Genomic DNA, 27,520 nt, shown 5'->3' on the forward strand with positions numbered 1-27,520 from the left:
GCAGTCTCGTAGATGACCTCTGCCCATAGAGGATATCTCTTGTACAAGACTTAGAAACTGAGCATAGATAGTAAAGACAGTGAAAAATGCTTCCTCTGAAGACAGTGAAGACTGCTTCATAAATGAAATTACTGTATTTCCATAAGTGAAGAGTACCCAGCAACTCAGAAGAATAAACTTTAAAATATTGTTTAACATGGTATTTGCATATCAATCAGCTCAAGCGAAATTTCACAGCAATAGCTACAAAGTAAATGCCTGTAGGATCAGTGCTAAAAGGCAAAATTCAGAAAAAGGTGAGAGACTTAATGTGCATTCACTTAATGTGGATGCTTTACTTCTATACTTTGAAAGTAAGCAAAACAAATTAATTAAATACCTGGAATTTGTCCTTATTAGGTAAAGTAACCCTGACTATATGATGTCCTATCATGAAACTCCCACTCGCATTGGTGGGCAGTCACTCAAAAGAGTATTCTGGCATTGTTCTTATGTCCATACAAGGAAATACACATTCTAACCCACAGTCTACAGAAGGGATTTATATAAATTCCTTTTCCCTGTTATGAAATGGAAACATCAACTGCACATGACTGCAGTTGATATTTTACATTTACAGGCAACACTAATAGCAACAGAAGAATAACCTTGTAATAAAATGTTTCAGATTTATTTATCTTTCAAAAATGTCAAATGTATATTTTTTCCCAAGGAAATTGGAAATAAAGAGATGTAACGAAAACAATAGGCCCAGAATAACACTGGTGACTTAAAACAGCATGGATGACTCTTAGTTGTCAAGCATTCCCAAAATCCAGTAGTCGGCCCACAGGTCTTGCGAAAGACCTTTGCTCTAAGTACTGTTGCCACAGCTAAAGTGACTTTGTTTATTGCTTTCTAACGTGAAATTACTGAGACCCAAGAAAAGAAACACAAGAGAAAAGACAAACAACCTGAAGGTAAAGAAATAAAACACCTTGAAAACAGATTTCAAGAGAATTTATAAAATTCTACCTCCAGCTTCCACAACAAGAACTTGAATCTTCTTGATAGGGCCATGATCATCACTGTAATAACATACGGGCATTCTGATCGTCATTGTTGTGTCTGTGACGAGTAATGCCCCATTGGTGTCATAAACTGGTGCTGGCTTCTTTTTAGGTCGTGGTGGTTCTGTTTTTAAACAAAGATATACCACAGAGTTTTGCTCAGGCACATAGCTGTGTTATGCAGGACAAATCTTCAGCATATTTTCACGACAACCTAATGTCCTGCTTAATGCCTTAAGCCTCTACAACCTGTGTTCTAATAAATAACTCTTCATATCAGTTTTCCATTCAAAGAGAAAACAATAAAAAGATCGAGTCTCAGTTTTTCAACAAATTTCGATCAATGACTATTTATTTCCACAACTGTGACACTGTATACTTCACAATAACTCTGCGATATTCTTCTAAGCTGTTCGCTGATGGTAACTAAAATACTGAAGTCAACATGATTGCTTCACCAAGTCTGCACATGGTTTATACTATCATTCAGATACAGATAGCATATGATCAGTGACAGGGAGCAAAACTGAGCACTGCAATAAAAGTCCATTAGTTCTGTCTTCCCATTCCTACATTATGCAGGCTCTATATAATAGACAAAGGCACACAGCTGTATAGTCATAGGTAGAAAAGCAATTTCTTCAGCATTTATAGAGATTTCAGCTAAAGGACACTTTATGAGACATACCTTTGATATCCATGGTTATTTTCAATTGAATTTTTGGCCCTGCACCAGCACCGTTAATTGCATATACCTTAAAAAAAAAAACCAACACTTTTTAAAATTAGTATTTGCAATAGCTTCAATGTGGCCAAATCTGGATATATTTGAACCAACAATGAATGGTTAAACACTCTTCTTGTCATTCACACTTTGCTAGAACTTACTTCATATTTATTTACAATCCTAAATTCAGTAACACTTCATCGCTTGTAATGTAACTCTTACAAAAAGGAGAAAAACAAGACCACTTAAAAGAGTTTTGTTGCCTTCTTTCATGTTCTAGTCTCTGATTATTTGAAAGGACTTCATGCACACACTCCTAGCAAGCTCCCCTTGCAGCACTGGACCTTTCATCTGTGCCAAATGAACAATGCTAGTAGTGGAATTAAGGGACAGATTTAGTCTTATACCTGCATAAATATGTCACAGGTTGCTTTGCTAGCACATGAACTGGTGGTCCAGAGTACAAAGCTAACCATTGATGATGTGTCTTGCTTCTACTCACTCTGCCCTCTTGATTGCTCCCATCATTCCTCAGACTTGTATCCCTTCACATGTCAGCTAACACATGTCAGATTCATGCCCCAGCTAACACTATGAAAATTTCATATTTAGCCTAGGTTTGAGCTCCCTATTCAGATTAATTTCTCATTCTCAGAGAAAAAATCCAAAGAAAAAGTATCAGTTCTTACACTGACATTATAGGTATGTCCTCCTTTTAGTCCTTCTATCATGGCAGTGACTGATTGATCTGTTTTATCAATCACACTAAGGTTGTGGATCTGGATGGCAGCAGGGTCATCTTCATTGTAAACCATAGCTTGATACACCTGAATATTTCCATTTGATTCAGATGGTGGCACAAATGTTACTTGGAACTTTGTTACTTCATCTGGTATCTTCTGAAATGTTATGTTGTTAGGTGGATCTTCAGGCACTGAAATGAGTATTTCAATGAAATACATAATCAGTTTACTACTATTATAATTAGAGTAAAACCTGAAAAATTACAAATTACATTTTTGCATATCACTATTATTTTATAGGTACCCTCTGTTTTTATTAAAAATATCTCAAATACTTAATACATATATAAATATTTAAAAAACAAATAAAAAGCTAAATACTTATTGAAATCCTATTCTTTGTGATAGCATTTAATAACAGAAATATAAAAAAAAAAATATTAAACCACCCTCAGCAGTCTCAGAGAAATTTCTTCTTATTTTCTACTCAGAAAGCCTAAAGGCATCATTATACCTTGAAAAACATCCGGGGTAAACAAATCCTTGCACTGGTTGACAAGCAAGAAGCAAGTGTTAGTCTTGAATATCCTTTTGTGAATGCCCCCTGTCAACAGCAAGCTGCCTCCCAACATATAAACGAGCCACCATGCTCCTGAGAGCCTTTGCTTATCACAGCTAACTCCAGGAAAAAACTTTCCACTAGCTGATGCCTAGACACAAACACAACACACATTTTTCCCAAAGACAGTTTTTGTCAAACGCTTATTCCAGTAGCCTATTCTCGGGACAGCAAAGATATAAATCACTTTCCCAATACCCCTATCTGAAAGAAAAGGCTGTAACATTCTTTCTAGTCAGCTAAATTATTTATTGCTCTACCTGAGCAGACAAGTATGTAGCGTGACCTCTAAATAGTGAAATCAAGAAACTGAAGGTAAACACATTCCCTCAGCCACGGATTTAAATTCAATTGCCTTTTTTTTTTTCCAGTTTTTTTTTTACACCAGCTAACTAATGCTTACTCAGGCTTCCCTGGAGTAAGTCTGTGTAAACTGGTCCTAACTCAGCAATATGCTAAATTGTACAAACCAAATGAGACAAGATATGGAAAAAACAACTGTTTCTCTCTAAAGTTACTGCACCTCCTAATGTATCACATTTTTACATAAGAGAATGGGCTACCAAAAAAGATAGTCTGCAGGCCAGACCCAGCTACCACCTGATTCAATATTCATTCATTTTTCCATAGTAAAGGGCCATATCAGCCCCTAGGGACATAAACAGGCCATGAAATTCTTAGAATGTAATGTATTAAAGGCATTAGCGAGATAAATATATACACTCATACATAAATATATACACTCATACATTATACACACACACTCATACCATTACGGACATCAGATTTTCATATGTCAAAGGAAAGATAAGTAATAAATCATTGTGTAGTAGGTCTAGATTTGAAACTAAACTGAGTATAAAGCTGAAAAAGCTGACCTCGCTAGAGATAAGGCAATTATAGTTTTTACACTGTTGATAATTAGTTTGAATGAAACAAAATTTCAGCATCTTTTCAGAAAATACTTTTTTGTTGTTTGGAATGTTTGCTTGTTTAAATATCCTCAATGAACAATTCAAAAGGGTCCTTTCCAACCCTAACTATTCTATGATTCTATGAAAAGCAGCAAAGATATTAGACAGAGCAAAACCAGGGACTATATATGTAAACCTAGGACTGTAACTCCCCATGTACATATGTTTATATATACTTAAGCAAATGCTATCTACTTTTCTGTAACACAGCCTCTCAGTGTCATGAAGTCCTTACACGGTTCCTCACTCTCATCTCTCAGTTTTATTTCTCTGAGTAACTTAACAGCATCAGCAGCTTTTTTCACCTTAGTATCCACCTCACTCTCTAGTTTTCAAGTTGTGGAACAGCTGACTTGAGCACATATCCCTCTGGGCCTTAACTAGCAACCTCCTTCCAATGCGAATACACAGATCACGTCCTCAAGTCAGTACAGGTACCATTTATAAATGGTAGGATTCACTTCACTTATTTTTTTTTATGTTGAAATTTTGCATCAAGACCAAAGACATTGTATGGAGTTTTCAATACTCTCTTAAGGAAACAGTTACCTCCACAGGGGGAGTCACCCCTTCCTAATACAGATATATACACACGTTAATACAGATAGGACCTCTCTTCATTGACATTGTAGAAGTAATCTAGATGGCTGTATTCCATTCATCCACATTTATGGGAATCAAATAAAGATCTCTGCATTACTAAGGGTAAGTCTTAGTATTTATCACCACCACATTTTTTTGTTGACTGTCACCTTTTTAAATATTAAAGAAAAAATACTGTTGAGAACAAATCTGCATTAAAAATGCACCATGTGTTCAAAACTCTCATTTATTTGGCAGATGAAAAAAACCCTGCAAAGTTTAATTCATGTGAAGTAAAGAAAAATACAAACCTGCTTCAAAAGTGGAGACAATTACTGGAGAACTAGCCTTGCCTTCATGGAGTGCAGCATTAATATCCCCCGTAAAGGCTATAATTACTACAGAATACCTTGTAAATGCTTTTAAATCAGAAATTTCTAAGACTTTACTCTCATCATTTGTCTTCAGAAATTGAGCTTTATAATTGTTATTATCTACCTGTAAAATAATAATAAAAAATATTTCAAGACTTGAAGCAGTCAAAAGCAGGATATTACTATTCGAACACTTCTTTTAACTTTTATTTTTCAACTTTTCTAACCATTTGTATAGAAGGATTGACAAATACACTCTAGGTACCAAGACTAAAAACTTTCACAGGGTATTACACTCCCATCTCACCCATGTGTTCCCTCTCTAGCACTTCATGTAGTTAGGATTAATGTTTGGTACTGTCTTCCACCAAACAAACATGAACCATTTAGTAGATACTGGGCGAGGGGAGCTCTAGTGACCTGGAATGGGAATCTAACTGGGCAAAGATCCAGAGGATGAACAGCTATATAGCAGGAAACTGTTTGGAATATAAGTTAACAAAAAGAAAATTGAGCAGCAATATATAAAGTTGATATGATTGCAGAAAACACAATTCCGCCTGGGATTTATTAACAGAAGCAGTATTTATTAGACAGTGGGGAGGGACTAATTCTCACTAGAAAGGCTAAAAGGCAGAATAATTTGGGTTCAATCTAGAAAAGAGAGAATGGTAGAAAACGTAGTAATGACTTCAAAATATAAAAAAGGATGTTACTAAATTGAAGATAATCCATTGTTTCTGGATTTCATGAAAACACAAATAGAAATTTTATTTGCACCAAAAAATGATTAGAATTAAAAATGACAGAACCTGCAATGATATACCTAAATATGCAACTAAAACTACGACTATTTAGTTGAAAACCAGAACAAGCTATTGAGGGTTGTTGAGCAATTTCAGCACTGGAAATTTTTAAGAACAGCATAATGAATCATTTGTGAGGAAGACTTCAGGTACACTTTTTTTCTGTGTCAAAGAAGGATATGGACTGGACTATGTCCTGGGATCCCTATCATCCCTACATCTCAAATAATCTGTAGTTCTGTGGAAAAAACTGCTGTGCTGGCCTTTATATCCAATTAATCTAGTCTAATGTTAGTTTAAAAAAGGATACAAAGGAAAAAATGGAAGCTTTTCTAGTATTTGATTAGGTATCGCTTACAGAATTATTTTTATGTCTATTCCCACTACTTCAGTTAATGAAGTTTTCATTATTGTTTCTTCAGTGTGTAATTTAAAAGAGAGGGTTAGGTAGGTGCACACTAGCTTTCCCACTGGATGAAATCTGTATTAAATGCAGCTGCTAAAACATTAGAATAGTTCAGGCATAGCTTTTATTTGACAGATATGCATATATCCCTATGAGATTTAACCTGAACTAAACTTTCTAATGGATTAAACAGACATTAATTTCCTGGGAGGGCAATTAAGAACTGAAACACTTTTTTCTATATGACTGTGAAAAATCTGGCATATAAATATTTCTACAAGAGCTAAACACAATCATAGCACTACATCATTAAATGCATTTTTGCTCTTCCTGAAGTTTAATGGTTCATCTTCCTTATTCACTTTCAGTAATGTTTTGTTCAGGACTACTTCTAATTATAGTAGGCAGCAAGACAAACTAAAACACGACTTGAAGGAACAATAACGAGGGAGTACTTTTTAGTTTTTCTGATCTATAAAACTGCAAGAAACATCCTAGTAATTAAAACAGAACTCTACAATATTCACTAATAAATACTAATTATTACCTTTTAGGAATAAAGACATACCCAGAGTAGAAATAGGAAATTATTCTGTTCTATGAGCCAATTTTTATAAATCCTTAGACACTCAGTTGAGAATTAGAAAGAGTAAAGTTGTACATACACAAAATCTGTGGAATTTGGAGTCTTCATAAAAAATTGTCCACTGGGACAATAAAATGTATACTCAAATTTTCACTAAAAAAGATAGTGACAGCTTTATTGGCCTTTAAGAAGAAATAGATTTGTCTACTGAGATTATCTAAAGAACTGACACCTGTAGTTACTGATTATTAAACAAACAACGTCTTATTACAAGGAATCTCTAAACATAAAGCTAGATACCTGAAATATGTTTGAAACAAACCAATGAACAACTTCGTAAAACCAAAACCAAAGCCCTCCAAGTTGAGCATTTGAAACAGGTTTTTAAGTTCCTTCCAAATGCTGGCAGGTTCTCACATAAAACATTCCATAGTTCATCTTACATCAGGAGTTTTACTATAACTTATATTGATAAGGTATTTACAACATTTTCATAGTGTAGAATCAGGTAACACCCTGTTTATAATCTAGGAATTGTCAGTCATAGGAAAAATCTATTAAATATTACATAAATTACTTTGTAGATTTACTGAGGAGCTTAAAAATATTTGGTATGTTTTTAATGAACTCTAGCAATTTTGATTGCACAAAAATCTCAGTATTAATATTTTAGCAAATCTGTAATTCTTACACCTAATTTAGAAACATTGAAAATATACACATAATAGTCTTACTCTCTTCTCAGATAACTGAAAGAATTTTCTGTTTAAAGCCTTTACATAGTTTAAAGTAATTTTTTTTTTTTTTTTCCTCTGGTACCTAACAAACAGGCTAATTCAGGACTCCTGAAGCCTCAAACAGCAAGATTTCCTGGGTAAAGTCTGGTAAACTGCTTCCCATTTTCACTAATATCCCTGTCTGCATAATTTCTGGAAGTACAGGGAATCTATATCCTATTCACAACGTCTCATGTGCTCTAACTTAGAAATTTTCATATCTTGCCACCAGGCAGGAAATGAGGTTTATTAACGGTTGTTTTAAAGAGTATTGTAAGGGTAGTAGAGGATGAAAAGAGAAAGGCCACTAGAGCTTTTCTCTTAAGTCAGCCTCTGTTTTTGCTTATAAAGATCAAGGAGGAAGAAGTGTTATTGCTGTGCTACCAAATTACATCTAATCTCATGCACAGAGCACTAAGTGAAGAGTGGGAAATCTAGCTTGACTTGACTCTGATGCAGTGTAACTTTGTACAAGTCACTTCCTTTAGCTAGGCTTTCTACTCTGGTTTGTAAAATCATGACAAAGAACTTTTCCTTCCTTTGAAGAATAAAAAAAAAAAATTTATTTTTCCTGGTAAACAACATCATTATTGTTAGAAAGAGGTACACCTCTGCAAAGCTCTGCTCCTGTTTTTCTGTATACATTTATAGCTACACTTGGTTTTAATCCAAGACCTCTTATTAGCATAATTTTTTTCAATACCAACTAATCTATCTCCCATTAAGGAATTTACAAATGTACAGTTAATTCTTCTGTGGAGTTTATGTGGAAAGAGACACAGTATATTGTTTTTCAATCCAGTTGATGTCTATCCTGTAATTCCTATAAGAATATCTGTTGTGGTGTTTATATCCAATCATCTGTATAATTACCAACAATAAAACAGAGTTGCCTTACTGAGGTAATGTCTATGAGGTAGCATGTTGGTCCCGTAATGATGACAGGTTCATTCCAGGTGATATTAATACTGTGTGGAGACGTGGCTAAAACAGACACGTTTTCTGGAGGACTGTCTGGAGCTGGAGAAAAAAATACTTACGTGAATCATGGTCAAAGAAGTCTCAACAAATAACCCAGCAATTTTAGCTGCTAGTAGAGAGTATTTTTCAGTTTGAAAGTAAACTTTTTAAAGCATTTAACATTATACACAGTTTAAATAATTATAAAACTTTTTCTTTCTCATATACAAAGCATACAGTGCGATGAAGACAGGACCTTAAGATCATCTAGTTCCAACCCCCCTGCCATGGGCAGGGACACCTCACACTAAACCATGTCACCCAAGGCTCTGTCCAACCTGGTCTTGAACACCGCCAGGGATGGAGCATTCACAGCTTCCCTGGGCAACCCATTCCAGTGCCTCATCACCCTAACAGGAAAGAACTTCTTCCTTACATACAGTCTGAACTTCCCCTGTTTAAGTTTTAACCCATTACCCCTTGTCCTATCACTACAGTCCTTAATGAAGAGTCCCTCCCCAGCATCCCTATAGGCCCTCTTCAGATACTGGAAGGCTGCTGTGAGGTCTCCACGCAGCCTTCTTTTCTCCAGGCTGAACAGCCCCAACTTCCTCAGCCTGTCTTCATACAGGAGGTGCTCCAGTCCCCTGATCATCCTCCTGGCCCTTCTCTGGACTTGTTAAAACAGTTCCATGTCCTTTTTATGTTAAGGACACCAGAACTGCACACAATACTCCAAGTGAGGTCTCACAAGAGCAGAGTAAAAGGGCAGGATCACCTCCTTTGACCTGCTGGTCTTTCACTGGAGTTACTACAACTTTTCTAGAACACGAACAGCCTACAACTTCATCTTAAATTGAAATTACAGGTTTTTTTTAAGTACAAATTATTTATATGCATTTTACGTGACACGAGCAAAATATATACAACCATTTAGACAAATAGGCAAGTATAATACATTTATATCAAACAAATCATTCAAACAACAAGAAATTGTGTTTGGTTGTCTGCATGCTAGAAAAAAATTTCCAGCAATGTTGGAAAATAATAATACAAATATTTTTACACAGAAAAAAAAATATTTCTAGATTTCATTTCAACTTATACTTAACATGTTGAAAAACTCCAGAAAACACACACACAAAAGCAGGCAAGAATGTTCACATTAAGAAATGGGATTTTCCTAAGATTTCCTTCTGTCAAGGTGACATGTGAATTAACCTAGTTATTTCTTATTTGCGAACAAGAAATTCATGAAATCATAATAACAACACAGCAGTTCCCAGTAAGTGGTACTACTTTTTCATAATGACCATGGTGAATTTCAGGAAAACTGAAATTTGAGATAGAAGTGACAATAGATGTGTAGCTAATGCCAGAACTTGGATCCGTGGTGCCTTTTTTTGGGATCTTACTACTACAAAAAAAAGACAACTGCGATACATATCAGTGAGTAGCCTGTTGTAAAACCAACAACAGATCAGTACATTTTTCCAGAACTTGGCTTCATGGTGCCTTTGTCTACCAGGAAAAAATGCAACTATGATTAACACATACCAGTGAATAGTCTGTTATAAAACATAAAAAAAAAAATCTATGCAAATCAGAAGATGCAGTCTCTTTTCTCAAACATGATCAATGCATGAATATGCATTTTTTCACCATTAGTCATTAGGTAAGAGGGCTTAATGGGCAAAATTGGAGTGTATATTCAGCTACTTAGTTTTCTAGGTACAAAACAGGTTAGGAAAAGGAAAAACAGCATGGAAGGAGGTATGTAACTATCAAAATTATGTGTGAAAGATTAATGAGGATAAACCACAAATTTTGCACTGTGAAGGTCAAAATTTTGCACTGTAGTGGCAGAATAAAACAGGGAGACTTGAGAGTTGATAAGGTCATATGAAGAGTTTAGGGTGTTGGATATAGGAGGTAGATTGCTGTGCTGGGATTAGCAGGAATATACTAGACTTCGTAGGAAGGACCAAATTCAACCATTGGAAGCAGTCCCCAAAAATACTGAATAATGTGAACAACTGAATGAAGAGTGTAACTGAATGAACTATGAAAGCATATGAGGGGTGATGAAAGCAGAGACTGCTCAGAGAAGGCTGGCTGTTGACTGGGGAGCTAGAACAGATAAAATACAAGAGCAAGTATGTTTCCTAAAAACTAGAATTAGCACAAGTTAAGCTTAATTTGCAGTTAATGATGTCAGACTTGTTGTTTAAACACTGTAAATGATGGTTTCAGTAACTATGGCGGGCTATTACCTTTGTCACCCAGTGAAATTTCTCAAACACAGTATAAAGTTACATATAGCATAGTTTCCAAATCCACCAAGTTTTCAAGGACAATTTTTCCTTACTTTTTTATAGCATTAATAGAGCGTTTAATCTCTCAATTTATCTTTTTTTCCAGAAGTCACTTTAGGTTTATGCATTAGACAACAGTGGTGTGAAATAATTTTAAAGCATAACCAACCTCAAGTTATGTATACAAATAATTCCCCTATGCAGTTTGCATATTTTTAAATCTTTGCAAGAAAATTTTGAGTCTGCTGCATTTAATATACTTATCTAAAATACACCTAAGCATCAATGCCTGCTTTATTTTTATCATGAAAAGTACAAAATCAGGCAACAACTGAATGATACTGAAATTTAGGAATATTTTCTAAAATAACCAGTATAATTACAAAGAAAGAAAACTAGAAAGAGAAATGTGTCTAATGGGTCTCATGTCTTACAAAAAATGTCTTTTAAAAAAAACTGTTTGCTTCAGTGGGTAACTAACTGCCACGTTCTGATTTAGGTTTGTTTGTGAAATGAATCTAGTCAATACGAGGCCACGATATCACTATACCCTTTCTCTTATAAATCACAGCAATTTACTCAGTAGAAGTGACCTAGTCTTATTCTCTCATTCCCCCATAATCCAATCACTTCCTCTCATAAGCACTTTTCTCCTGGTTTTCACAATAATGCATTTTCTGTAACTAATAACCATCATTTCCTGATTATCATGCTTCTATCCTTGCACAGGAATGTGGGTCTTATGGAGGTCAGGGTCATCTTTCCCATCCATCTGTGTCCTGATGCTAAGGCAGCAGTTAAGTGTGCTAGTTTTAAGATAAGTCTGGATAGCCCATCATTTAGCATAATTCTCAAAAATAAGACTGAATAGTCTTCTAACAGAAATCTATGCTTGCCGGTTTGGTTAAGACCATATTTTTTCTTTTTTTCCAGTAAAAATTAAGTGTGAGGTTCATTTATTTTATTTTATAATCATCTAGGTTATTTTTACCTACATTTAAACATTTAATGTTATACTAGGCCATATTTACTTTCTGAGAGAATGAAAAGAACAAAGAAGAACAAGTTTTCTCAGGCAAAACCTGCGAGAAGAAAGGGCATGCAACAAGAGATGAAATCTCATTACTTTTCACCCTTTTCTTTAGGTCTACCAAGCAACCAGGTATCAGCAGGGATTGGGAAAGAAGCTGCTGAAAAGAGAAGCATAACCCTTTGCCCCATGCATCTATGTCCTAGCCTTCATGGGACATTCAAACATCTGGGATTTTCCTTTGTATCTCAGTATATCCTGGCATTAGGAGACTTGGCAGTTTACCAAAAAGCACTGCATTGTGTAACTGTATGAGATCCAAAAGGAGGTCAGTGATCTCAATGCAATTCATTTTCCACCTAACACATACTCACCAAAATGATTTTTCGCTTAGAAAGGATGTTTAGCCAATCTCATTCTCCTTATAAACGTAAAAGTAAAACTCAGCGTAAGTGCAACTGAGAGGGAACAAAGTTTCCCTAAGTATGGAAAAAACTTCTTGTGCTTTCCCTTACTGTGACACAACACTGTGATCTTCTGTACTGGTAACTATATAAATCTAGGTTATGTTGAAAATATTTCATCTCGCAGAGTAGATTTGGCTTTTGTGTAATCCACCAGCTAAGTAACAGCAGTGCCATCAAACTACTCTATGAGACAGTAGGACAGTTCCTGTAAGGATAATCTGCAAGACAGGAAGCTGAATAGTTTTTCTTTGCATGTGAGAACTGCATGGTAGTGAACAACCTATAATATTTTCCATGGACTAACACTATAACCACCTTCAGTACAGAGCACTTTAGTAGCCTTAAATTTACCTTCATAATGAGCAACTGAAATAAACAACTAAAATCCTCACCTTTGACACTGGATATTCAGAATTATTAGGTATTTCTCCTTTAGCACAACAGTCAAACCCTCAGCACTTGTAAAGAATATTTAGGGTTTCTCTTATGTAATTTTTGCTGTTGTTGAAGTTTCATATTCTGGGAGAAAAGTCTAAGAGTTTTCTGCTTAAATGCTGTAATTTCCTGAATATAACAACTGCAATGTTTTCTTTAGGCTTGACAGAAACACAAATTTCTGAGAACGCAATTATTTCTGAAGAAAAGGTATTTGCCCATTATTTCACAACCAAGGTAACTTTCCCTTTGGCAGAAGCAATGTCTTGCAGAGACAATTCTTGAAAATCAGCAGCAGTGCCTCACTTTTGCCCTCAAATCTGCAAACACAACTCACATTGATTTTATGGGCTAAGTACTCAGGGTATTTTACATAGCAGCTAAGCACCCTTAAGCCCTAACAGACCATGTATATTGGCTGTGCACCAGCAGGCTAATCCAGAGGATGCTTGGTCCTGTCCATGAGGGAAAGGAGAGGGGGATCGACACCTGTTCTCTCAATACACTCTCCAAGGCTGCCCAGAGTGCTGGATCTGTGCATCCTGAATTTCTCTTCTTTGCTATGGGCAGCAACCTTTGGAAAAGAAAGAGGGGAACTAAGGTTTTTTAGTTGGTTTAACAATATCTCTATAGATGACTCTTTGGGAAAGTATAAGGTCAGGTAGCTACAGGCCTGCACTTGCTAAAGCTCATCTGCTGCTCAGACCGACTCCCAGCTCTGCTAAAGCACACCGGAGCTGCCAGCTGGCTACCCAGATGTGACATGTCACCTTCCCCTTTTTTGCCTCCTCAGATGATTGCCATCACTCCAGCAGAAAGACCTGAACCCCACCACAACATCTGGAATAGTGTCCATGCTTCCTTGACTCCACAGCAGTGTGTTTTACAGGCAGCTCATCTCCTGATGTGTCACTGACTTAGCTCACAGGAAATTTGTTGCTGCCCACTTCCCTTATCACAGACACAGGCCAGCAAGCCCAGACACTTGGGCTGGTGGAACTTTGTTAACATCTACCCCACCACCGCTTGTTAAACCAGCTAACAGAGCACACAGAGGATCTGCAGAGAATGACACTCTATTGTCATGGAAAGGGCTTGTGCAGCCTAATGAGATTTTTATACTTTTAACTACCTCAGTAGGAATGATAGGAAACTAGTTCTATCATAAGGCAAATTATTACTGTCCAGAGAGGAAATCGTAAAGAGGATCCTAACTTTATGTGCTTATATGTGTTTCCATTGTCTGCCTCTCTGTCCAGTTTAAATCCCTAAATTTCCTAAACTAAGCAATTCTTTTAAGAGAAGTATTAGCACTTACCAGCAGACGAGATTTATCCATCTAATAGTAAGAAATCTCCCCAGAGCTGCTGGCTCAAGAGTCATACAACTTCTAGATATTCTCTGCTCCATCTGGGGTTATATGTTTTTTTGATTTTTTTTTTGCCACTTTCATTTAAAATACTGCATTAATTTACAGGCATAGTATGCTCATAATAACCACTGGACAAAGAAATTAAATGCATATGAATGACTCTGCAGTTGGTTCCAGTACTTTTCAATCCCAATGACTGCTTCTGTGCTTTACATGAAAAATGGGCTGTTGCGATGTCCACTCCCATGATGTGTGTCCAAATCTATTTGCCCTCTGGGGCTTAGAATTTCTATACTGCAATTTCTCATCTGCAAATTAAGACAACAATATTTCCTTACCTAGTGGGAAAACGGTGAGGTATTTAAGAATAGATGGGTGTATTGCTGTACAGAGATGAGCACTATATAAAAGCCCCCTGAATTCATATTACGTGATTGGAAAAACATGAGTGGAACTAAATAAGCATGTGACCACTAAGCAGTCTTTGTTATACAGCTATTTAGTTCTTGGTATCTTTATTGTGATCTGGAAGGGGAAAGGAGTGAAGGAGCTGGGGTTTAGTCAGGCCACTCATGGCGGTTCTCAGTTGTTCTACAAGGGCCGGGGGCTGGATCTCAGATGTGCTCTGATCTAGGCTGGCTGCAGACTAGGAGGGAAGGTCCTAGTGTCATGTCCCCATGACAATTGCCTAAATAATTTATGTCTCACATTCACTTCTCTCAAATATCTAGTGATGACTTATCTGTGAAACTAACTCTTCTCTTAGAAACCAAAATCCTTAGCTGAGACATGACAGTTCTAATATGTATTATGGCAGTCCTGTAGGCATTACATGGCTACTCTGACTTGTAATCTCTTTAGGTGGAAACACTATTGGAAAGAAATCTTAATTCATCTGAAACTATTGCTTAAATTCTAGTGCCAGGATCATAAAACAGAATTTCAGGAAAGCATTGCGATGTTAGTAAGCAGATTTTTAGTCAAGAAATTAGAAAAAGCACTACTTTCATTGACACACCCCACATATGAAGATGTACTGAAAATGGCTTATCAACCCAAAATTCACACTTTCCAATTCAAGACATGAAGTAGGGCTAAGGAAAAAAACTGCTGTTGGGTAAGCAATATATATAGTAGAGCATAAAAAAGGCATTAAAATCTGAAGCAGTGCCAATGATCTAGACCTACCACATGATTTATATAATGATATTTCATACATAAAGAGCTGCAATAAATCCTTAATAACTTCACCAGTATTGTAAGTCTATGAAGAAATAACTTCAACCAACTGTTCTTGTTTAGTTGACGTCACATTGTTACAGAATTATTACACATGGCAGACATCCTTACTTACAGCCAGGAAGTGTTTGTGTAGAAATCCAAGGTGAGGAACTTCCATAACCAACATTTGTACTGGCAGCAACCGCAAATCTGTACCATCTGTATTTTTTCAGTCCATACACAGTCTCTTCTATCTGGTCATCCACCACATTTTCATATAAATATTGATGCATTTCATATTCAATACATTCCTTGGTTTCCCAGTCACTGCAGTGGGTGGACTGTAGCTGTGTGGTAATCTTGTAGTTTTGAAAGTATCCAAGGATAGATTTTGGTGATCTCCAATTCAAGGTCACACTTGTTGATTGCACATTGGAAAAAACAATATCCCTGGGAGCACTAGGAACTAGAAATTAAAACATTTGTAAGATATCTTCATTTGAATGAAAAGCGATTGCAACTATAACTTGCATATCCAGTGTTGAAAAAATATTCTAATAAACATGTCTAAAGATGAAGATTCAATTTCATACGCTTAATAAGGACTAATTCCATTGGTGTAAATCACACTGTACACATAAAGGTAGTGTACGTTTACTATAGCTTTTGAAATAAAGAAAAATACTTTTAGGCGTGGCATGCAGGGGCAGCTTTGAGAGGTGTGACATTTATGATGCTACATTTGGAGCAATGTCCCAACTGAAGGAAGGCATATCAAGCAAAGTTATTTTTGGCCTACCCATAGGATCTTTTACTGCTGTGGCTGAGATTCCTCACCTCTCACTTAGAAATACTCATTTGTCTCCCTCTCTCCTGGTAACTGTGAAATCCACAAGCAACACCTCGAGGTTTTTTAAGTGTCCTGTTTCACCTTCTGAATGGGAAGTATCAATACATGCGGTATGTTTTATCTGTTTTTATATAGGTGCTTTACATGCTATTCAGCAAATAACAAATTAAAACACCAAAAGGAAGAACTAAATGGTATGTCAACTGAAAGCAAAAAAAGAAACTTCCCATAAACTTTGCTTCCATGTATTTATATATATATGTATATGTGGCTATACACAGGTTATATTCATGTGCATGGAGACAGAAGTAGTGCATGTATGCACATACATACACATACACGCATGCACACCCATTTGTCCATATCTATATTAAGCCAACAGTGTACTCCCAGCTCTCACAGACTGGATGCAACATATGGTTTTGTGCTATATCACATAGTCATACAGTAAGCTAATATTATCTCTAAGACTCTGTAAGATAATACGAATACTGTCTGTGGCAAAAATTGTGCAGAGAAATCAGGTCAGAAATCATTTTGTGCACTTAGCTTTAAAGAGTGCTTTAGAGTCTTTGGGGGAAGAAGTATCACTGGTAAAAGAAAAACACATGATACATCCTCAAACTGAAACTAAAGAAGCCCCAAGGCTTAGGGAAGAATAAAAGGATCCCAGACCAATGTTACTGGGAAGAAAGAGAAAACACTCTTTTTTTTTTTTATATATCCTTGTGGGAATATATGATCTCTGCTTTCATCTGAAACAATTTATTTCTAAAAATCACCATAATGTAACAGGCTGAAGCTTTTTCACTAAATACAAATATTTAACGAGAAATGTGAATTGAGTTAAAGCAAGTAGAGATGATGGAAAGGTTGAGAAATACACATCTCTACAAATGAACCCAAAGCAGGTGGAGCCTGCAGCAGATAAGCCAGGCTCAGGAACCATGGGCACTTCCGTTGTCCTTCCATGCAGATCTTACACACATGTATACAACACTGCAGCTTGCAATAGCCCTATATGCTCCCATCCTGCTATACACTAACCAGAGACAGAACAAGAGTGAGCTGCCTAAGAAAAAAAATCTTTGCTAGAAACAACATTCATCATCATTATACTCCTTGATATGAAAATAAAAGTTGTTTTGCTCTATTGTTATTAGCATAAAGAGAAGTACAGGAAGTAGCAAGTAAAAACAAAGCAGGCAGTAAGATTCTTGCTTGATCAGTTTTGGAGATGTAATACTGTTTGTCCCCTTTCAAAAGAAAAAAAACACACTGCAATATTTTCATAATAACTCTATGAACTGGTTTTGCTACTTGTATAAATTACAAGAAAGGACTTAGTTATACCATTAATTAGTGGAAAATAAAGGCAGAGAAGTGTTCAATGGTTACTATAAAAACAATCTGTATTTTCCTTAAAAAATCATGCTGTAATATAAGCTATTAATATCTGTTAAGATACTGAAAAATGAATGCTACACACTCAATTAGGATGATGATAAAATGTGGGATAGGATGGATAAGACTATTGCAGTAAAATGAAAGTTACCATCCAGTCTCACTTGGAACTTCAATTAGAGCATTTTTAAGACCCATTACTACATATTACAAGAATTAAGAAATAAAGTGTCAGGAATTCCAAAGACATCAGAACAGATGAAAATTAAAAGAACTTTAGAAAATTCAATTCTCCTCCTTCTTACTCAGAAGGGATTACTCTCTTTTTGATAAAGAATATGATCTCACCTTCCCAGGTACACAACTCCAGGAACTCTTGCTGCTATAGGAACAGCCAGACCTGGCAGGTTTGGAATAAAAGTGTGAAAGTATGCGACATGGAGATAGAAACAACTGGCTCTAATGCCTCTTAGTCTACCGTTGCTAACTTCCGCCTGCTGAAAACTGATTATAGGACTATCCTCCAATTTACATGAAAGACTGGATCAAATACTGAAACAGGGTCTTGGAATAAAGTGGATAGTAACTGGTTGCTTGGTGGTTGCCAAGAGAATGCTGGAAACACGTACCTTCACTTTACAAATGTGCAACTAGTAGAGCCATGGTTGGCACAACTGCAGTCTCTGCACTTGCAAGGCAGGTTAAAGAGACTAGTCAAAGGCAGAAAGAGCAATACCCATTTCTAAGTAGTATGGTGGGCTTTCGTTCTCAAGGAGAATACACTTTTTGCTCTGTTTCAATACGGATGATGACATTAAAAAGAACTGGGAGCTAGCAATGTTGCAGTAAAGAAGGAAGAGATGCTTGGCAGTTTCACAGAACTAGAAATTTTATCAGGAAAAGTAACAGTGGCTCTGATTTGTGTGCTCTCACACAGACCTAGAAAAGTCTAATAAAGCCAGCCTCTCCTTGTATTTGGTGGAAAGACAAACTCACAGAGAGCAGGGGAAAGAATGGAAGGCAGAAAAATCATTTTTCCCTTTCCATCCTTTTTCCCACTGGTTGCAGAAGGAGCCCATATACATCACCCTCAACAAGGCTGAAGATAGCATGTGTGTTTATCCTGACAACACTACATGAAACCCATCATTGTGAAAGATCAACTTGCAGGTATCATGATTTCGGACATATTTGACAAATACTTCTTTCATGCAAAAGCTTTTATTCCTATTTTATGTCACCATTTTTTTCAGTTTACTATGAACCACATAAAAAAGTATTTCTAACCTATGAAAGAAAGGATCAGTCAGGAGAAGATACAGGAAAATTGTCTCTGAGAATGCCTACACAGACCTTTAAAATGTAATCAGAGCCCTAAATGTTAGTCGGTTCAAAATCTAGTCAATTTTATCCAATTGCTTCCATAGACAAGCCAAATCTAAGTGTAATCTTTTATTAGAGGATATGAAAAGATGTGATCTGAGTTTGGAGCAAATTAGAGGTTTGGTCCAGGGGTCACAGTGAGGAGCAGTGACACCCAGTGGCACAGTGTTTCTTGCACTTGATGACTGCGTTCAATGAGACATTTCAAGACAACTACACTATCGGGTTACAGATACAAAGAGGATTACCATTACTCTAGCATGGAGAATCATATTTCCATTCCTCAAGAATGACTAAAATTTCCCCAACTTTTTCTGTTCACAGATGGTACTGATTTGAACAAACCATTCCATGCTTCCTAGAGTAATCATGCAGCTTGTTTAAATTTTCTAAACATGACTCAACTATGATGAAGTGATCACTGTTCACACTAAAAACAATTAAAGCAAAAAATTGCATCTTTGTCAATTATTCCTTCAGATTAAATTGAAACTGTAACAAAGATTTCTGTATCTGCTCTTAGACACTGCTGCTTTGATATGCGCCTAACGGGGACTAGATTATTATTCCTGGTTTCTAGAAAGGCGCATTTAAAAAAAAAGCATGAAAAAGGCTGTGTTCATGGTGCTGTAGAACACAAGTTGTGCTCTGATTAGCTATCTGGCATACTAGTACCAATTCTATATTTAAATTTCCCAAGAATAATGGGTAGGATCCCTTAAAGTCTCATCATCAAATATCTGACAGTCTTTACCTATTGAACCACATTGCATTTACTATAATCCAGCTAGCTCTGGGAGTAGAGAGTTTTTCAAAGTTTTAAATTTTTGTTGCAATGCATTGCATCATTTTCCACTTAATAGCTTTTGATTCAGCTTCTGAAAGCCAGCCAGGGCGCTGGCAGAGAAGCTGGCCATGAAATGTGGGTGAATTCAGTTTCTGGACTAGAGGAGGAATGAGGTATTTTCAGGTTCATCCACCATTGTTCACATGATGGCCAAATTCCAATAGAGAATGCCTGAAGCCAGATCCACATTGGATTTTAAGCTCCTAAAACCTATTTATGTGCCTTAACTCCCACTGAAGTTGACAGGAAGCTAAGCACCTAAATAGAAGTTACTTTCACAGATCTTGGCCTGGTTCCCTATGCTCATCTGGCTGCAATGCTAATCAGCCTTTCCAAAGCTGGTGGATGGCTCTGAGATTAAGTTTTCATTTGAGAACCTAAATGAAAATAAATTCCTGGTAGAAAAGGCACCAGGACTGTGAAAAGACTTGGATCAAGTTGAACTGGGCCAGTGGAACTGGTGAGAACCAACAGAAATATTGGGAGAAAAAGTCTTCTTCTCAATACAAAGATAACCTAAGGGCAGGAAAGGACAAACACACACACATACACACAGAAACTACTGAGAAAGAAAGAAGTTATGGCTTTCTGTAAAAGACTTCTGTGGAAAGCAATGACTACAGCTGTGCGGGCCGGGAACAGAAGACAGTAACATGATAGGGCATAGTTCCTAACAAAGTTAATAAAAAAAAGTCTGCCTACAGAACAGCTGCTTGTAGCTGGAGTTTGGATTAAAAGAACAGCGGCAGCCTAGAAGTCTGTTGGGTGGTATTAAGAGCATCAATAGGAGGAAAGTGAAGAACAAAGTAGAACAGATAGCAATGGGCACACAACCAAAAGACTTTATAAAATGGAGGTATCTGCAAAGAAATGTAATATTCTGCTTTGATTATTAGTTTTTGAAAGCTTAGTTGCCCAAAGGAGTTCTCTAGTTAAGCTGATAACCCTGATCAACTAAATACTACCTTAGTATAGATTGCTAGCTTCAGGGGTCATGATATAAATTCCTGATCAGTATGAATAAGGACATCACAAATAGGTCACAAATGATTTTACTAACATAAAAACACAAAAACCTGCAGGCTGTTTTTCCCGTGACTTGGGACTGATACTATCAGACATGCTTTAAAGGAAATTGCACAGTTGAAAACATGTCTTTAAAAAGCCTCTCTGGACTGTATTTCTTAGTCTTTGGCCCATTAGAAAACAAGTCTCTAACTGTGGGATCTAAGCATTGACAAATCAAATCCTACAAATCTAGGGAGAAACGCACACCTTTAAGCTAAGCTTAGAAAAGCTGTGAGTACTCGTGTTTTAAATTAAGTAAGCATACTCAGCTTTCCAACAAACTGGACTACTGTCTACTATTCAGTAAACAATATATTTGATCTGTAAATGCTTTCAGTGTCAGCTTTGTATGTATATGTCACTATCATTTCTTATACATTAATGCAGAGTTGACTTAGTCATTACAAAAAAAAATTTCTTTCATCTTACACTATATGATTCTTCTATTTTTATCCAACTGCTTATAAAAATAACATCAATACAATTTCATTGGCAGCAACCAAGTGATATCTGCATTGGTCTAGTGAAGATTTGCCATCAATATCAAAGCCATTAATTTACATTTGGACATAACAACTAATCCAAAAATCTAAAAAAAACCTTCTCCTCATTACATAAAGAAAACTGAAGTTTGGGAAACAAAATTCAGTTTCAGTCATCTTGGATAGAAGTGTTTCAAAGATTCTTAGTCATGATTCACTCCATAATTTTTGGATGCTTTCACTTTAATGCAGTTTGGAAACGTGAACTTTCAGCAGTGATTGAACATATGTGGAGCACAGCTCTTATCTGTAGTAGTGACAGGGGACACTGAAGCTCTTCCATTTTCAATGCTGTGACTCTGCAGTAGGTTAGACATTCTGGATAATCAGGCCAACACACTGCACTGTGCACTGCATTGCATACCATGCTGGGGCCCTGAAGAGCCCTTTAGGGTACAAGCTTAAATATTTCTTCCAGTGCATTATGGTCATCTGCAGTTCTCAAGTTAATGAGGAAATCCATGCAACTCTAACTCAGAGCTGCCATGTCTTAAGAAATGGATTTATGGTGAAGGAAATAGAGAATTTGATTGGGTATGAAGATGGCTTTACGCTCCTGCTATGTTTTGTGCAGGCCTAGATGAAACAAAGGTCCATATTTTCCAACGTGCACTTCCATCCTGGAGATACAAATACAGAATCTTTAAAGGCTTTCCTATCCAGAGACTAAAGGCATTTTGTGCAGAAGTAACAAGACGATGTTAATTTGCTACCTGCACACCAAAACACCTAAGAAACTTTCCTGTTACTAATCCTTTGAGACACTACTCCTTTATGCACATGACATGCTTCTGTGTATAGCTACAAGTTAGTTTTAGCCAGCAAGATTACGCACAGATTAAATTAAAAAAAAATGCTTTTTGGACTAATTTCTAGTCATATTTCTTTTAAATGTAAGTTATGAATGAATCTCTGTTTAGTAGAAAACAAATGGTAAAGACTGTCACCATAGTACAATGGGGGCCTCAACGTATTCCAAGACACTGTGTTCACTTACAATATTAAGTAGGACTAGCAGTAAGGATGGAAAAATTACTCTGCACATCTTAATATTACAATCAATACAATTAATATTTTCAGAGAAGAATAAAAAAAATCTATCAAGAAAAATCTAAATTAAAAAGACTGAAAGAAGCAGCATTCTTTTTGATTATTCATGCTTTGAACTCCCCAGTTGTTTTATTTTTATTCTTAACTGAGTTACTATTACACTTGTCCCACACTTGTGAGTTAACTGAATCTTCACAGCTTTAGCATGCCTTTTGGAGAGCTTTCCTACCATTTTAGGCTCTTTCTCCCTTCTAAAAATTCACTCAACCTTAATGAAATTTTATTTTAATATATGCATTGTCTTGAAAATAATCCAGGGATAGCTATTCAGTCATAAAATCCTAACACGTTTATGCACATGCACTTGCTATATTATCTTTCATATCCATTATAATATATTTAATCACAAAGTAATACTACTGCTAGACAGTTTTTAGAACATACTGCAGCCTGCAAAAGGTGGTTTACCATGACAATGGAGCTAGATTAGACACAAAACTACAAAACTCCTCATAAATTTAATCTTCATGATTCACGTTTAACTGTACCCAGAGATGAACAAGTTTACATAAAAAAAAAAAAATGCAAATAAACTTGCTAAGAATGTAAAGGTCAAACAGTATGCAGTGAGACACTGAGCCAAATTCGATTTCACTTTATGTCAGAAATAAATGCATTGTCAGTGACTCAGTGCTGGCTACATATGCTGTGACTAATCTTAGACTACCATAAATAAGAAGCTGACAACAGCTATAAAACTGTTTCCATTCCCATCCATGAATCTCCAGTTCCTAGTACCCAGTCACTACAAAACAATTCATGCAAACACACGGTGAAGGAAATGTCCTAATAATAACTAGTTTGTTGTAAATATGACTAAGCAACTACATGTAAACCAATGCTAAAACAGCAAGAAAGGGTCTGCTCAGTGTTATGTGGCAAAAGAAAACCCCCAAAACCCAACCTGTATTGTAGTATAAATCCTATAAATCCTTCACTTAGGAAAACTCCCCGTGATAAGACTCATAAGCCACATGTTGCTACAAAATAAAGTATGTTCTTTTTTCTCCTGCTAGGACAACTCTGTGTTACATATACCACAACAGGCTAGCAGTCTGCCTCTCAAGCTCAGGCTTAATACCACATCCACAGCCCCTCTAGGCTCTCTTTGAGCACTAACTAATAGCCAACTCCAAATTTCTCAGAAATAACTATAATTAACTTTCCTAGGTTCCAGGCTTCTTTAATAGTACTAGAAGCCTTTCCCACATCCTCCAAGAAGTGAGGAAGCCATGAAGCTTCCTGTTGTCTGTACCAGAGGGTAACATGTCTCTTATAAGACCATGTCCAACACCTGAAGGTTTTGGACAAGTCCAGTTTTAATCACGCATCAGCCCACCTGTCTGCATACCCATTCCAGTCTTGCTCGAACTGTGAGACAGGGTTTGCTGGTCAGAAACCCTGATTTAAAAGAAAGGGTAGAGAGTTTCAACTGCAGTTGAGAACTGTACTTAGATGCATGATCACATGCATCCATGTTCAGCACAGTAGTTAAGCTCACTACAGTACTTCCAGCCAATGCTGTGAGATAATGAGCATGCTTATCTCTAATACTTAACAATTCCTTCAAAGGTGGATTAGAAACCTTGCTGATGGACAGAAGTTTCTGAGCAAACAAGAGTGGATTTCTTCAGGCAGAAGTCTTAAATCACCAAGGAGCCAGGCAGAAGGGATCAGAAAATGGCAGAATTTGTAGGGGAGCTGTTGCTTTTGGGGAATTTAGAAGGAACATTTTTACTATAAACAGTTATGACTGTGCCACATATAGCTCAAAAATAGGAAATGTGTCCAGGCTTTAGTGGGATGGATAGTATTATGAGGGTCAGTCATCAAAGTACAACACTGGCTGTTTTCATAATGTTGGTCATATTATACCAGCAAAGGGCTGCTCTGCTTGTCCTCATTTGGAGCTCAGCCATTTGATCTGGAAACAAAGCAGCAGTAATTCAGCTGGTGATACAGACATGGTCTAGATTCATTTAGACATGCACATTCTCAAGTCTGATTGTAAGAAATCTGGAAATGAAATCTTGGAGAGATCCTCTTAGGAGAGATCCAAAGGCTGAACTTGAAGAGCTGCATGCACTCAGGAAGACACCAACAGGAAGTCTAAGCATAAGGGTAAGTCTGACCTCCTCAAAGCTTAGATGTCTGCACAGGGTTCTGCTGTCCTCCTCCACATGTCAGCCAGAACCTAAACCCTCTTGCTGATACAGACTACCATTTGACAGAACTGAGCAAAATGCACTTTTTCAGTTGAAATGTATATGAGAATGAGAGCTGCACCTCATCTTTTAAGTCATTCAATATTACAAAAGCTAGGTTTCATTTCTAAGCATCAGAGGATACAGTTTTGCTTCCCCATTCCACCCCCATGCTTCCTAGTGATCCAGCTGTCCTGAATGATAGAGCTCCTCAATTCCACTGCATGAATTGATGCCACTGAAGAAGGGAAAAGAAACCCAAACCAAAATAAATGTTGTCATCACTCCTGTAATTCAGTAGGAAAGTGAAGTCTTTTTTTCTGGGTCCTGCTTGCTGAGCAGTATTTTTTATTTTTATGTTAAATGATCACTGAAGAAGAAAAAAAAAACCCAAGATTAATCTCAAGAGTAGAAATCATCCCTGACTGGGGAAGAGAACTGAAACAGGAATTTGCTTCCTGGAATGGGACTGGGGTTCCTCTCCACTTTCAGTTTAGAAGCTAGGCACATAGCTATTTACACAGAAGCAACACTATATTTTGCATATAATTTCATCTCCAGGTTTCAGGTTTCAAATGAAAGCACAGTCAGGATTAAATGAAATGTGAAGTGTGCATGCAAAGAGAAAGGAAGACACACTTTGGGTGACAATTTTTTACTCCAATGCCAAAAAACCTGCCTACATTCTTCTTTGGATTTAGTTCACAGTTTTCTTTCTTGTTAAAGGTTAAAAATTACTATCCATTGACAGGAATGACAAAGTTTGCTTGAAGAAGTCAAATTCTTCTTAGCTGCACAAACTATGAACAGCTTTATTGTCAATCAATGCAGTCATAGCATTGGGCTCTGGTAGAAATAAAACAAGAAAAATTTTGCTCCCAGGTTTTTTCTCAGATGCACAATAGCAAATATGTCAAGGGCACTGTGCTTTACGCAGAGATTATAAGACAGAAAAATAGTAGGTGATCAGAAATTAATAAAGTAGCCATTCAATTTTAACACAGAAAAAGGTAGTCTGTGCTTTTTAAAATGGCAATTAATTCTCAACACCAAGTTTATTCTAAAGCAGGAGAAAGAGTAAGCCCTGTTTCTCTCATCCACAATTAGCAAGAAATGTAAACAACAGAAGGATTTAGTTGCCTGAATTGAAGCTGGTATTTTAGGCCTGTGTGTTTCATAGTCACCATTTAAGTTAAATAGGATTAATTTGAATAATTTGTTACCTTTTTCTGGAAGTGTAGTAGCATTGCAGATCTGTTCTTCACCACCACCAGCAGATGTTGCAGCTTTTATTTTAAATTGATAGGTAATATTGGAAGGCAGATTTCTAAAAATATGCAGTGTATCATAAAATGAAAAATTTGTAGAATTTCCTTCAACTGTTATGATGTAATGAGTAATTACACCATTGGATGAAGCAGGAGGGTCCCACTGCACCAGGATCGATTGCCAACTCGTTGCAATACAGTGAAAATTCTGAACAGCATCTGGTACTTAAAAGTTACACACACACAGAAGATTAACATTTCCACACAATTAAAATGATAATCACAGACAATATAGGGAGAGAAGCAGACCTGATGTTTATAGCAAGGGTCAAACTTTCCAGTAGCAGACAAATTGATAAAAGAAACACATTGAGAGAACAAAAATATGTTTTGGTCCTTATTAGATGGCTCATTTCCAATATCTGTGCTGGAGGAAAGGAAACAATGCTGCAACTAGCTGATAAAAAAGCTGTAAAATGACTAGACCACACTCCTGTGGGCAATGTCTTTCCACCATTTTTTAAGAAACTGCCACAAGTATGGAATGTCAGTGATGAGACAACTGAGGGATGACCATGGCTCTTGGGCAGGACAACCTCCAGCTGCAGGGATCCAATTGCCAACCCGAACCAGTTCAGCAATGGTCCAGATGTCTCATGGTTGTAACTTCCGGGTACAATAAAAATCATCATTTCTCCTAGAACCCCTGCTTTATCAGCTCTGGAAAGAATATTTCACTGGAAGCGTGGTCTTGAAAAAAATGCAGTCACCTCATGGGATATTTTGATACTTCATCTGCTCCCTTTGCTGTCAGTTTAAAGGAACCTGGATGTTCAGACACAGACCTCTAACCCATGCTAGTCCCCTGGCACTCACAGCCCTTATTAAAGTACATGAGCCTGGGGATCACTCTGACCTGGCTAAGGAGCTACAGTTTTGCACAAAGGCCTGTTTCGCAAACCTGCAGAGCTCCCTGGCTCTTTTTAGTGAATGCTGAATATTCACTTTCATGTAATACAACTTTTCATTTTGAAACAACTTTCAACTTCAAAAGATATGTAGAAAGCACAAGCCAAAACTGCACATAATTAATCAAGCCTGCTATATTGTGTAGTCCTCCCCAGTTGTCAGGAAGAATAAGACCTAACAAGTAAGGATATTTAGTGGCTATCTTCCCTTCCGAAAATAAATTGTAAAAAATGTTAAAAATTTGTATTTGTTTAATACAATTTCCAGATTATTTGCCAATCTTTTGTCCAGCTGCTTTTAATAATGCTAAAGTTCCAGTTATTTTCACAGGGATCTGAATTAATGCCTTGATCTGCAAAGACTGATATCTACGTAATTTTCCTCCCTTTATCTGTGATGCTATTAAAAGATTTATAGTAGCCGTATAAGCCTT

The 27,520-nt window shown here is 36.7% G+C and overlaps 1 protein-coding gene across 5 annotated transcripts in view; it reads right to left on the minus strand.

Moving 5' to 3' along the window:
* The window catches only part of PTPRQ (protein tyrosine phosphatase receptor type Q), a 129,520-nt gene that overhangs the window by 33,887 nt on the left and 68,113 nt on the right, over nucleotides 1-27,520 (minus strand). For all 5 annotated transcript variants that reach the window (XM_061454683.1, XM_061454682.1, XM_061454681.1 and 2 more), the window contains exons 42-48: nucleotides 26,074-26,343; nucleotides 15,576-15,908; nucleotides 8,541-8,662; nucleotides 5,006-5,192; nucleotides 2,466-2,710; nucleotides 1,738-1,804; nucleotides 1,015-1,173 (exon numbers count right to left, since the gene is read on the minus strand). In XM_061454683.1, the coding sequence (XP_061310667.1) occupies nucleotides 1,015-1,173; nucleotides 1,738-1,804; nucleotides 2,466-2,710; nucleotides 5,006-5,192; nucleotides 8,541-8,662; nucleotides 15,576-15,908; nucleotides 26,074-26,343 (1,383 nt within the window). The remainder of the gene's footprint in view (nucleotides 1-1,014; nucleotides 1,174-1,737; nucleotides 1,805-2,465; nucleotides 2,711-5,005; nucleotides 5,193-8,540; nucleotides 8,663-15,575; nucleotides 15,909-26,073; nucleotides 26,344-27,520) is intronic.

This window comes from Pezoporus flaviventris, unplaced genomic scaffold (genome assembly GCF_033815535.1).
Source record: "Pezoporus flaviventris isolate CSIRO_AGI_PZ_B2104156 unplaced genomic scaffold, CSIRO_AGI_Pfla_v1 ptg000016l, whole genome shotgun sequence".
Classification (NCBI taxonomy): domain Eukaryota; kingdom Metazoa; phylum Chordata; class Aves; order Psittaciformes; family Psittacidae; genus Pezoporus; species Pezoporus flaviventris.